The sequence below is a fragment of the Rhopilema esculentum genome, unplaced genomic scaffold (assembly GCF_057945365.1).
Source record: "Rhopilema esculentum isolate cy_ngs unplaced genomic scaffold, ASM5794536v1 HiC_scaffold_36, whole genome shotgun sequence".
NCBI lineage: Eukaryota > Metazoa > Cnidaria > Scyphozoa > Rhizostomeae > Rhizostomatidae > Rhopilema > Rhopilema esculentum.
This window is the reverse complement of record NW_028300847.1, coordinates 1,704,164-1,718,161: the sequence shown is the minus strand read 5'-3', so window position 1 is coordinate 1,718,161 and position 13,998 is coordinate 1,704,164. Positions and strand designations below refer to the sequence as shown.

Here is a 13,998-nt window from a genome sequence, read left to right as displayed (position 1 = left end):
GTTGTTTGATAGTTTGGAATACACCTGATGTAGAAGCATATCACTCTTGAAGAGATTAGCTGCGAAAGTTGAATAAGAGTTTAATGACAGATAAATCAATTAAATTTGACAAAAAGTAAGTATTTTTGTAAATAGATGCTATTCCATTACCGGTCATTCTAGCCTGGTAAAATGGTTTTAATCGAATCGTGATAATGTGGCTTTAACGAAATCTTACTTTGTTTTTTATGGTCATTTTTGCAAGGTAGTTAGATTTCTTTGGATTTCGAGTCTCGCACACGTTTAAGATAAAATAAAACTTTCCTTTGCATTTACTCAGCACCGTAGAAAGATACGTATAAATTGTGACTTTAGAATCATCTGGTTTTATTTATCTTACGTTATGCCGTTGTTATGTTGTGATACATTTCTAGTAGCCCCAGGAACCACCTCCAGAAATAGGCTCCCGTCCTGCTAAGCACTGGTAACCTACGACCCCTCTCCTTTTTTCGAAAGAGAGCAACTGATGGGTCCCGATGATTCAAGGGGCATTTGTAACATTTTTCTCGATATACTATCTTCGATTGTCCAGGAGCCGACCTTAAGCTGTATGTATATGTTTTTAGTGAGTATCTATTACTTTCTTATTTAATAATTTTAAACTTTGTTTAACTTGTTTTAAAGTTCTTACAACGGTCTTTGCAATCTTACAGGTTGTTGAAAAGAACACTTTCAATATTGTTTGTCTTTGATAGTCGTTGCCAGTGACAAGATTTTACGTCAGGATTTCATTATATAGGCCACTCGTGCCCGTGTTGAGACCATCGGATGTTTTTAAGTTAAATTCAAGCGCCCTATAACGTGACCAAATATTTTTACAGCTATTTTCACCAATTGTAAAGAGAATAGTTGAAACATAGGAACGTTTCAATGAATTCAGTTTCCGTACAACATAAATATAGAAACTATTGAATTTTTCGTACCTGAGGTACACGTGGAGAATGACTTCATCTCGAATAAGATAATGAACAAATGCACACAATCGTAAGCTGTTTGAAAAGATTTGAGAAAGTGAATGTTTGCTGTTAATAAATTGGCCTTTCATAGAATTGTTTCCAGTGGTGCTTTTTGTCCCAAGCTTCATTCCCGAATGTTGGAAATTCAATTTTTCAGTCAATCGGTGGTTGAATTTCAACTGGGCATGCATGTTATTATATAAACGACCCTACGGTACTCCTACACATTCAGTTGCTCAAATAACACTATGTTTTTCGGTACATCAACTCCTTGTTTTCTCGATTTTAACAGATCATCCATTCCTCTTTTAATAGAATTTTTCAACCAATGCACACAGACTCAAGATGACAAGGTTTATTCCAATAATTGCTGGGTAACGATATAAAATTGGTTTTTGGACATAGAGAAGATATCCAAGCACCCAAGCACTGCATAAATATAAATGTAATAATCTCGAAAAGTCATAATTGTTTAGGCAGCTAGCCAATTTATGAAAAACATTATTAATGCGTTTTTTAGTTATTTATGCCAACAGACAACTGCTGAAAAGATTGTCAGTTGACAGTAGGCAGATTTTGCAAATTTCAGCTCTGAGATAATATTTTTTCGGTAATGACACGTGTAGCTTATATTTTCCTGGTTTCAGTTGATCAGCGTGTTTTATTATTCTATCTTGTGAATATGCTTAATGTATATGAAGGTAATTTGCGACAAATGTATGTAGTTTTGTCTATGTAGATAAGCCAAAAATACATCTGTAAAATGAAACTAGCTCTTGAGTGCATCAAGCTCATACTTAAACATAGGTATGTCTTTATTGGTTCAATGCTGTGGTTGTTAACATTATTTGAATTTACTCGTAAACGTTTTGCAAACTTTTCTGCACCCTAAAAAAGAACCCCGGGAGGGGGCATACATAGAGTATACAAACAAAGAGTGGTTAATTTTAATAGTCTGTTTTTCTCAAAAGTGAAAGATGTCATAACTTGGTAACTCCTTCACACCATAGTTAGCCTGCATAAAGAATAGGCATCATCATCATGGACGTTTTTGGCCAAATAGCCTTTCTATATTGAAAAGATGTTCTGTACTGCCCTTGGTAATTATAAAAACACATTTAGTTGGCAACATGATTTTTTGGTTTTTTCAGACCAATATATGTATCAAAAAAATGTACAAATGATTTCATATAAAATGCACAACCATGAAAAATAATAACTACATAAGGATATGAAATTACTGTATTATGTTACCCACTATAATATCATATAGTTAAACACATATCACTTACAAAAAGGAAATTTATGTATCTCAGAAACCCAAATTTTAAGACCAGTGATGATGCACAACTTATTTCACTCTTTTAAATAAAAGCTTATTATGAACTAATCAATTAAATATTCCAAGAAACTTGAAATGTGAATGTGACAAAGAAACTACAAAGTTCAACCATTGTAATTTGTCACAAAAAGCTAAAGCTCAAAATGGTTGCCACCAATTCTATTTTTTTTGTTCAGTAAGGATGTGTCAGTAGTTTCACCTGGCCTCTTTGAAGCTTGCTTCTTTCTATCATATTTGACAGCAGCCTCTGGTTCTGCCTTGTGAGATTCCGGTGGACCAGCAAGGGGCTGAAATCAGAGGGGAAAACCAAACCTTGTCAATTTTAACAAACATTCACAGCTAATTAGCTTGCCTTGTGACTTTAATCATCAACATAAACACGCAGGCATAAAACAATGCCGATGAATATTTTTCATTCTCTTTCAATATGCTTTCTTAAAAGATGAAATTAATTTACTCAAAAAAAACTCAAGGCTACATCAACTCTGAAGCCAAAGTATTCTCATAATGTTCCAAAAAGTGCCTTTTGGTAATAAGAAAGTAATGATAAATTCAATACATACAGTGTTTCCAAATAAACAGAAAATATTGTGAAGATAATTACCTTGCTTGCTTTCAGGTCATTTTCTGTTGCGTATTTCTGAGTCCACTGCTTGGCTTTTTGATCAAACAGTTGTCGATTGCATTTGAATTCTGATGACTAGGGACCAAAATCATAACAGTATAACAGTTTTTTAGATGTATCAGCAATAATTGGTTAAGTTATGATGCTTGAAAAAGAAGCAGAAAGTTGAAAGGGCACTCTTTTTGTTGGTTTACTTATTTAGAGAGCTATCCTAATCAATTTATCCTTCTTATAATCCTTTAATTTTCTTCCCCATGTCTTAGTCTATAGTTCAGTAACTTTTTAACTAGTTTTTTAATTAAAAAGTTTGCATTATGCCTTTTTGTGAAGAAATTTTCACAGGGCAGTTGCCCATGTGAAATGAAAAAGCCTATATCTTACTGTAATTGTGGTTATTTAAAAATTCTATGTAGGCTGGGCCTGATTAAGGTGGGTGCTATTGATGCTGCAGCATTAGGCTCATTTCTGAAATAGGCCAAGCTGAAAAAAGGCAATAATTTTTCTGAAACTGAACAGGCCTAATACTTTGCCCCTTTTTGCTTGAGCATCAGGCCCAATTTGAGTTGATTTCAGCATTGCATGCAGAATTGATTGGTAATAAAATAAATATGAAATATTTTGAAATTTAAAATCACATTCTTACAATTTCTATCATGAGTGGATCATCAGGATTTGGGTCAGCAATTAAAACCTGGATTGATTTCAGTAATGTTGAGATGTTATGTGCTGGCCTCCAGGCTCCCTGAAAATAAATCATTTGCATTAACAAAGAGAAGAAACTTGATGCATATGGGCATGCAACTAGGTGCATATAAGGCACCTTGAGAAGTTATAAACAATGACAATTGGATACTGATAATTTTTCATACCCCATTTTATGAATGAGCTGAATAAATAGGTTGCCATAAAGCTGAAAATTCAAAAAAGGACTAGGAACCTAGGTCTGAAGATCAGATGGGTTAATCATTTCCTGAAATTTGATACAAAAAGTGAAATAGAGGAGTTTTGGCAAATTTTAAAAAATAGTTTTAATCTTTTAGCAGAATAATGTTATGATTCTGAATCTGACTCTGTTATCTTTCTGAATCATTCAGCAGGAACACAACAAGGTTTCCAAAATCCTTTTTGCTACAAAGTATTTACTAAGCTTTATACAAAAGGTACTGTGCGCTTGTATGAAAACCAAGTAATTATTTATTCCTGTCAGTTTTCACCTTAAAGCTGATCATTATACAATTTCAACATTTAGTGATTGGTATACAAAATCAGCTTGTTGCTCAAAAAACATTAAAACTATTTTGTGGAAATTGGCAAAGCCATCTCACTTCAATGCCTCCACATGTTTTTCAGCTACTGTTGGGTAATGATACAAATATCAAGAATGTTTAGCATAAGTAACCAGTAAAAATCCTATCTCATAGTAATTTGTTTTCCAGAGGGTCTACAAATTCTGAAGACAAAATGATGTTGTAAATAGATGGTGCTACCTTTGGGGGCATATTCAGTTTATCAAGACAGATTCTGCCAGCTGTGTCAATATTTGGGTGGTAGCTTGGGGTTTTGAATCTGACTTGAGGAGGTTCAAAAGGATACCTAGAGATAAAATTATTCAGAAATATAAGAACAGCATATGAATGTCTATGACAAAATCAAGTCATCAAGATTGTTCTGTAAAAAAGTTATGCATTCCATTATAAATTGAGTTGCAGTATAGGTTTATTTGTTTTAAAATTATTATATACAATATTATTTATCCAATGAAGTTTGATAATTAATATACAATTCATTATTTAGATAAATATTTGTTTATTTACCTTTCAGGAATTATTATTGAAAGCTTGAAAACTCCTCCATTATAAGGGGTGCCTTCCTGTCCTATGATAGCTGAAAAACACAAAACAAATTTTTGCTGCGGAAATAATGAGGGGCACCAGTGCAGTTTCTATTTCTACCAACGTGTTTAGTGTTCTTGGTCCATAAAAAGCCTGGATGGGAGATGAATTTGGATTTGTTCATAACGATGAGCTTTCATGTCATTTCATTTTAATTATTGCCCTTCAGCTTAATGCTCATAATCAACAAACAAAACTTCTAATTTCACTATTCTAATATCCCAAACCAAAATTTATACGGTTTGTAGAGACTTAAAAATAACAATTAAACAATAAGTAGAGTTGCCAAACAGTTGTCTGTGTTGAAACTCAACTATCAATTACGATATCAAATAGGCGAAATATTTCTATTTGTTTAATTTAATTTATTTTGGAAAATTTATTTCACAACATCGGATTCTCGCCGCCGTTCTAAATTTTATCCTTGTATTTATTTTATATTCATTGCAAGATAACAATAACAATTAAACAATAAGTAGTGTTGGAAAACAGTTGTCTGTGTTGAAACTCGACCAACGATACGATATTAAATGGCACCATACCAGATAAAAAATGTCTGCATTTTGCGTTAGAACCCTTTTTAAAAGACGAGACTATTTTTTCAAACACTTACTTGCTTCTAATTGACCAACTTTTTCTCCAACTGTCCAACAAGAAATTCCATGGGATGGTGATTCGGATAATTGCTTTAATTCTCTTTTTAGTCGACTAGACTTCTGCATTTTGGAATCTTATCATCTCAATGTTGGAATGTTGTATTTTTGTTCGAAACCTCGGAATGGTATCACCCGCCAAAAGTTGAGAATGCACCTTCGCAGTATCAATGATTTCCCGCAACCCCGCACCCCCTCCTGCTAGCGACGGCCATAGCGAGACTCCTGATTTAGTTTATAATCTAATTGCACAGTCTCTACTACAATGGTGGTACCAGACATCCATTCTGCATCACGCAATCACGTGTAAAATAAATGAAAATCCGTACATCACTTTACTGTAAATTGAATTTCACTGCCACGCCCCCAAAGTCTCTCTGAATTTTAACAAATAAGCCTAAGCCAACCTGAACCCTCTCCACGACACCACTGCTCTGGCGTTAACTGTATTCACCAACTTGGTTTTGTTGAGCAGTTAAACTTGATCAACAGCTTCCATCACATCATCTTCTTGATCTTCAGCAATAAACATCTTCGTCTTGGTTCATTACATCAGGGTTGCCTTCTATTTTTATTAGAAGAGGAGGCTGCTTCGGTAACATGTTCCTTATCGTTCCATTGTCGTTTTTTGCCTGACAGTGCGATGCCTCACTGCCGAACCATTCGTTCCCCCTATTGTCTCATTTCATTTTCATTCCTTTTTCATTTCATTCCATAGATACATATTTTGAGCAAATAATTGCAAATTTTTATTGATATGAAGATGCTATATTTAAAAAAAATCATAAATGTTGCTGAAAGTATATCAATGGTAATCCAAATATGCTGATGGACATATGAAAATAACTCTAAAGAGTTTTCGAGCCATTGACGTATTTCTATTTTATCAAACAGATAATTCAAGTTTCAAATTGCATACATTTTCAAGCTTTTCTTTCCTTCACTGAATTCTGACTGTTTCCCGTTCCATCAATATGATTGTTTCCAAGAGCCAGGGGCGCAGTGGCTGGGGGGCAGGGGGGGCAGCCGCCCCCCTGGCAAAAAAATTGTCGGATTGTCGGAAAATCCAACGTTTGTCGGAAAATTTGAAATATTAGACAAAATGTAAGGTTTTCATCGATCCTGTCCAAAAGGTCGCAAATTTTTTTAAACCTGCCGGAAAAAAGGGCATGCTCAACCCTTCTTACTTATTTTCATTAGAGTATTTATCGGAATCATCGCATTGCTGAAATTTGTAAAGGAAATTAGCGCTCTGGTCTCAGTTATTTTATAAACTCCCATTTCCGACAGTTAAAATTCAACTCAGTTCATTTCGAAATGAATTCGCTGGTGTTGTAGAAGACGCAAACGATGGGACAAGACCGCCTTTCCTCTCTGATAACAATCAACGTCGAAAGTGATATTTTACAGTCGATAGACTATGGTGACATCATCGATTTGTATGCTGCCACGCCTCTTTTGAGAAAGATGCTGCTTGAGTAACAGTTTATATAAATTCAGTTAAAAGAAAACTATTCTTTTGGAGGCGTTATATCTATTTAAGGTTTAGCATAAATAAATGCAAAGTAATTATGATGCGATTTAAAACTTGCCAAAAAAACTTTTTGCTATAAACTGGTAAAACCATCGTTCTGCATAATGCTTAAGCCGCATCTAATGTCAGACTATCTTTATTTCTCTTATCATGTTCACTCTGCTTGCAGCTTTTTAGGAACTTTTTTAAAGGTTTCATGACGCAAATGTTAAAATAGGATCTAAATATTTATAATTCATCGTTGTGTTGATGAGATTTTTATCAACAAGAATTTCAAGCTGCTTGACACCAAACAAATTCAACTTCTTTTCAGCCCCAAACGATATTAGTTTTCTAGTCAAATCACTTTACTGGAAATTCTCAATCTTGCATTGAAGTTTTATACAATGATCAGCCAAATTTATTTCTTGAATCAGGTCTTCACCCGTCTTTAAAAAACCAGTCAGATTGTTTTTGGTAAACTAAGTGTAAAAAATATGTTTCCACCTCGATATAAACGCAGAATTTGGGCTATGATAGAACAAAGATCACTGCAATCAAAGATCACTGCAATTGTTAAAACATTTTCTCTGAAGTCAAAATCCCTAGATCTTCAAGTTAAAAACCTGAATGAAATTTTACTGAATATCCTTTCCAACTTTATACCAAACAAAATAATCAAATTCAGATCTGTCCAGGCACCTTCGATAACGCAGTCAATTAGAAACTTCATCATGAAAAAGAACAGGGCTTATAAGACTTTCATCAGAAATGAACAGCCAGAATGCAAGCGAGAGGTCATTGCCAATGTGATATCTCAGGGATCCAATTTAATTGAGGAGGCGAAGGAAAAGTGTTTGAAGAAAATAGGAAAAAGAATTTGAAGAAAGTTGCCTTCACAATAGAAAACAGCGTACTGTTTTGAATGGCAAAGCATCTACATGGCGTAATATTTCAGCCGGTGTTCCCCAAGGTTCTATCTTGAGTCCTCTTTTTTTCTTATCTATATCAATGACTTGACTGATGGCTTAAAGTGTAAGGAAAACTTATTTGCCGATGACACATCAATCTACGCAGTTTTTTTATATCATATAAAATTGTTTACAATACATGCTTACGTCTAGATGCTACTATACTTTATGCTGCATATGCTGCATTAGTTGATATGCTGCATTATTGAACTGTGGGCGCTTAGGTGGCAAATGTTCTTTAATCCTGACCCAACCAGCAGTAGAAAGTAGAAATTATTTTTTAAACACAGATAATTCCAATGGATCATCCTTCCATTTGTTTAATGGAGCTCCAGTAATGAGAGTTCAAGAGCAATAACAACTCGGCGCCATACTAGATCCCGAACTGTCATTCGCTAGCCATTTTCGATCAGTTATTTCTAAATATAGGCAAGGCATAGGCCTGTTAAGATCCCTTTTGACCAATTTAATGGCTCGGGTTCTTATAAAATTGTTCTTATCAAAATGAGAGAGCAATATAATTTTGTTTGGGTATAAATATTGCCATTTGTTTTATTTTACATGCAGTGGGGTAGTCTCCCCACAATGATTTTTGATGGCATCGAGGGAAGCTTTGATATTCTCATCTTGAGAAATTTTTGTGTATAGTGATTTTACATCTAGTTTAAAAGAAATGAGCGCATGCTCTATGACTCCAGGATAGAGGGTTGTTTTGTCTGCAGCTATTGGGTAGACAAAAGGAGTTCATTTCCACTTTTCCACTTAAGGACTCCATTGGTAACAATCCCTATAGGCAAGCGGCACTGATTGGGCAACCTCAACAGTCATGTGCTCGTGTTTCTGATTGGCCTATTTCGTTCCACAACTTGGTTTATATGATTCCTAGCGTAGAGTTTTCGATCTATGTTCTGACGTTTTCAACTCTGAAAAATATCAGACTAAAAGATTTAGTTTACTCAAATGTTTTCTTTTTTTTAAGCCATTTTCAAGTTTTGCACCACCAAAAAATTGTTTAAATAGATTTTGAGGATTTAACGAACGGATCGATTGTGAAGTTTGATTGCAATGCTGTAAGTCATCTGTCGTGACTTGGAGGAGCTGTTCGTTCTGCTAGAATATCATTGATCCCAGTCCCACCAAGTTCCTCTTTTTGCTTGTCATTGTTTTATTGTACTCTCTCAAGACTGGTTCACAAACACAACGACACAATGTCTTGTACTGCTCCTCCGTTCGCTACTGATGAATTTCAATCAGACGTCACCTACATGAAGGTTCGTTTAACTTTTCAATTACCTTTCGATTGGTTTTAATGCAAATAAATTCGTGCAGCACAAAGAAACTAACTCAAAATTGTCCACAGTGCTCTTAATAACAAAATTTATACAAAAGCTTGAGTGCTGATATTATAGCTGTAAACATGATTGTTTCATACAAGTTATTTTTTCTTTTGGTAACCTTGTAAAAGTTGTTTTCATCTATTATGAAAATACCCCATTACTTCAACCTCACAAAAATCCAAATGGTTGTCTACCTAGGTATCCCATCACTTCCTAGGTATAGGTAAACAGTTTATTCAAGGTATCCCATTACTTCAACCTCACAAAAATCCAAATTGCTGTCTACCTGCGACTCCACATAAAGATACTTTCCATTTTTCGGTTGGCCGAATTCTTTCGTATGGTTTGTTTGAGTCGATGAAAAAGTGGGCGTGGTCCAAATTCTTGTATTTGCATTCGGTGCATTTTTGTTGCCAAGCTTTACATGCAGACCACTGACTCGTTCAAAACAGCAATCTAACCTTGAGTATATCGTAACTGAATACACAACTGCATTTCCAGCAAAGTCTACAGACCACCAAGGTCTTTGCGCTTGTGTATGCATGCATCTGCTAAAACCACCTGAACTCCAAACGCCAGTTCTGCCTCCATCAACCGCATTGGCGCTTGAATACGGAGCGTACGTCGATGACTGTGAAGTACTTTTCCCAAATGCAATGTTACTGATTGCTGTTTGATTGAGGGTAAAACATGAATCAATGCCAGTTTTCCTTAAAAGATTTTCAAAAGTTGCATCAAGTAAGCATTAGTGTTCGCAGGGACGCCAGAGAAGAGGGAGCGCTGGGGGTCAACCGCCCCTGTTGCCTTTGAAAAGAAGGAACAAAGGAGGCTAGAGTACCCTTTTCATTAAACTGCCCTTAAAACCGGCCATTCTAATAATCAGGGAGAGTCATATGAAATTCTGATTTTAGTGCATATTCATGAAGACAGTTCTCAAAATTTGTAAAATAATGCCAAAAGTTAACAAATGTTCAAGATACCTGAAGAAGATCGAAAAAAAATGGCTGTTACGAAAGAATTGCTAGTAGCTGGAAAATATCTTTCAAATGCCATTTTACTCAAGCCTGCCCCCTTGCCCATTTGTCGTTCCGGCGTTCCTGAGTGTTTGCAATGGTTAAAAGAGGTTTTTTGTACACTGGTCTGCTTGGAATGAAATCTCACAATCCATTAGAGATATCGATTCCATCGTACGATTTGAAATAGAACCAAGATTTCGCCTTTTGAGATAGCAGAAATTAGCTCGGCATGAAACCATAAAAGATCAGACATTTTTTTTCATTTAATCTTATTTATACACGACATCCATTCAGTAAAGAGAAAAGTTAAGATATACAGAATTAAAAACTACATAACAGTAAAAATTTGATAAGTTTACTTAGAGATTAAAATATAAATTGTATGAAGATTCATTGATTCGGGTTAAGCTGATGTATGTTAACTCAAAAGGTGAAATCTTAGTTCTATTTTAAAACGAATTGAGATCTTTAATGAATTGTGGGATTTCATTCCAAGCAAATGGACTAGTGTACAAGAACATCTTTTGGTATAATCTAATGTTAGTTTTTGCGCATGGAGATTCTACCTATCTATTCCTTGTGTTGTATTTTGCTATGGCAGACCTTTTGACCAACTGATTTTTTAGCTCTCTAGGACAGAGCTGATTGACAATTTTATAAGTCATAACTGCTTAGTCAAACTTCATCAATTGACTAACCTTCATAGGCAGTGGTGTAGTGCAATAAAAAAACAATAGCAATGAGGCTTTTGCACAAAATGTTGCAAAAACAAAAGCAAAAGTAGAAATTTACCAATATTTGTAATCAACAGTGGGGGCCCATCCCCCTGAGCCCCCTATTTTTACCTCTCTGTTAATAAGTCTCTTATCATAAGTATCCTTTACCGTTGAAGATTTTATTAGATCGAACGCTTTGTCCTGATATTTTTGCAGATTGCTTGGTATAGAGAGGGCTCCCCATACCACGTAAGCTTATCCTAAGTGACTTTCATCCACTGTTTTATATACATTGAGCAAATTTGAAGACATAATAGAAATTGTGATTTGGGGGTACATTCTCGTTATCTGTTCTATGGCTTTTTGCCTTTACTGTCTGAGAGCAGTAGCGGTCGCAAAACATCCCTTTTTAACGGTTTGATTTTGTGGGATCTAGATTGACATCACGATCAAAAGCCATTTGACCGGATTCAACTGGGATTGATTGGAACTGTCAGGATTTTGATCACGATTGTATGATTCCTCGTCAATTTTCAGGATTGCAATCCTGATCCCTGTCATTCTAATGCAATCCCGATCCATGTTAATATGATGTATCATCTTATAAGAGATAAGGTATTGTTGTTTAATTATTGACTCACATCTAACACACGGCATGCCAAGTGGAAGCTCCTTGCAATGGGTGCACTTGTATCCAGGGGAATAGCAGACATCAAGACACAAATGCTCCGGTTCGCATGGATTGAGTTTCCTGCACATGTGCCCAATCTACGAAACGAAAAAGTCATCAAAAAAACTTCAAGCAATAAAGTACCGTCTGGCATCAGTTCAGCGAATCTGTGCAATGCAGAAGAAAATTTATTCATACACTGCCATCTTCTAAAAACAGCAATAGGATCCGTCTATATATCAAAAGAACTGCAGCTTGTCTACTCTTGAGCTCACGGTTGCGCAATTTGGACCACTTTGAAGTAACAGTGTAACAAAACAAATTATAAAGGTAAACAAAAAACGCTGCCATACAACGTTACTAAATTCTTCAGGAAAGTCAAAATATATTTCGTTTTGGCCGTAGTTTTTCTAATAAACATCTATCTCTAATTCGATTAATAGTCTGATGAACTAAATTTAGCTCATTCATTTTAGAAAGATTGACTTTCGAGGTACATAAAAGTTCCTTTAGGTTGATGAAGTGTATCATACACGTTGATGGTACAATGAAATTAATTGTATTTTGCTCGTTCCATACCAGATTTTCAGTAAAGCTCGTAGACTTGTACACCCAACCTTGCTTTGGCGTTAGCGCTACCCCGTCTGAAGCATCTGCAGTAGAGCGTTTGTTGAGCTCGCACTGTCTGGCATTCCTTCTCTTTTCTATGTTTATTGACTTGCATTGCAGCTCATCAACACAGGCAAATTCGCATTCTTCTTCGGATGGAACAATTACTGTTGTTATTTTCTCTCCCTGCAAAACTTTATCCTGCTCTACATAGGAGAAGTTTGCGTAGTCTCCACAAGATCTGCGCAGAATTCTACCGTCGACTGAATGCAGGAACATGTGTAAGAAGATGCAAATAACTCCAAACGTGCTATAGAAGACAATAATATCCAACAATTTTACATTGCTACGAATGGGGAACAAGGCTTCAGGTGTAATTCAATTTCAATATTAATTAACATCTTTCTACCAACTTTCAGCAAAGACTGTGATATTCCTTCTCGAAATCACGTTTTACGTAAATTCCTGAAATTTTAATTAATTAGGATTTCAACAAAAAAAAGTCTATCTCAATTGATTAAAAATAAAAAATATGAATAATTATCTATGCTTAAGTTATTCATATGTGATTTAAATTTGTATATCAAGAGATAAGAAACCCTTTCCAATGGCCGGACCTTTTATTCCCAAAAGTTTGCCCTAACTGTACCACTGTTTGGAAATATTGGAGGGGATGACACCCCCAGTAGCTACACCCATGGCCTAAGAATGTAAGGTGTGAGAAAAACTTTTATTTGCGCGTTACACGCCATTCTAGCCTACTTGTGCTCCAGAAAACACCCGTGTTTATATCAAAGTTAAAAGTTTGCTTACTCTTATCTTAATTGATATATTTTAATGGTAACTCCATAGATACAAACATAGATACTCTGACATAACGTGCTGCTAAGGGACGCCAACCGGCCGTTACTTTTATACAAATACAGCTTATACAAACCTGGCTAAATTCGGGTGCATCTTGAAAGTGCTGCTGAAAGCTTTCAAGTATTTTCTGGAAAGATGTTTTCGTGCATCAGAATGTAATTAATCATTCAGATTACAAGCCGATTGATCGATCATATTCAAACTTTCTGAATACTTATTTTACATGCAAAGAATGATGATTCATTCAGAATACATGGTATTTACGTTTGACGGGAATCTTGCATGGAGGGCGCGTGAATCGGGTCACAGGCATGCACCTGCTAAATTTTCGTCAAAGTATATTGACAGTATGGTCAGTATTATCACATTAAGACTAGATTCATATCTGATATTTCGCCGCAGCCTAGTATCTTTTTCTGCACTTGAAATTGTGTTAATGGAAAATTAATTTTTTTCAAAACATAAATAAACTAAAAGGGACAGACAGGCAAATCGGAAGACAAGGCTAGACGAGATATTTAATGCTGATGCAAAGTCCAAAGCCCGCCCCCCCCCCATCCGTTAGAGTCACCTGGGTTTAATTGTCTTATGTTGTGCCGTTGTTATCTTGTGATACATTTCTAGTAGCCCTAGGAACCACCTCCCTACGAACCTCCTTTTTTTTGAAAGAGAGCAACTGATGGGTCCCGATGATTCAAGGGGCATTTTTCTCTCTATACTATCTTTGATTGTCCAGGAGCCGACCTTAATCTGCATGTATATATTTTAGTGAGTATCTATTATTTTCTTATTGAA

At 35.5% G+C, this 13,998-nt stretch overlaps 2 protein-coding genes across 2 annotated transcripts; both read right to left on the bottom strand.

Annotated features, from left to right (window-relative positions):
• Positions 1–131: 131 nt before the first annotated feature.
• LOC148957212 (ubiquitin-conjugating enzyme E2 T-like) lies at positions 132–7,085 on the bottom strand. Its single transcript, XM_089115638.1, has 6 exons — positions 5,468–7,085; positions 4,777–4,846; positions 4,450–4,555; positions 3,606–3,704; positions 2,942–3,037; positions 132–2,624 (listed from the first exon to the last, which is right to left on the bottom strand). The coding sequence occupies exons 1-6, from the start codon at positions 5,574–5,576 to the stop codon at positions 2,469–2,471; spliced, it is 636 nt and encodes a 211-aa protein (XP_088971764.1). The 5' UTR covers positions 5,577–7,085; the 3' UTR covers positions 132–2,468.
• A 136-nt stretch (positions 7,086–7,221) lies between these two features.
• Positions 7,222–13,435, bottom strand: LOC135688311 (uncharacterized). Its single transcript, XM_065205117.2, has 4 exons — positions 13,277–13,435; positions 12,310–12,649; positions 11,702–11,828; positions 7,222–9,997 (listed from the first exon to the last, which is right to left on the bottom strand). Exons 1-4 carry the CDS (start codon positions 13,294–13,296, stop codon positions 9,561–9,563), a joined length of 924 nt encoding a protein of 307 aa, XP_065061189.2. The 5' UTR covers positions 13,297–13,435; the 3' UTR covers positions 7,222–9,560.
• Positions 13,436–13,998: the final 563 nt, after the last annotated feature.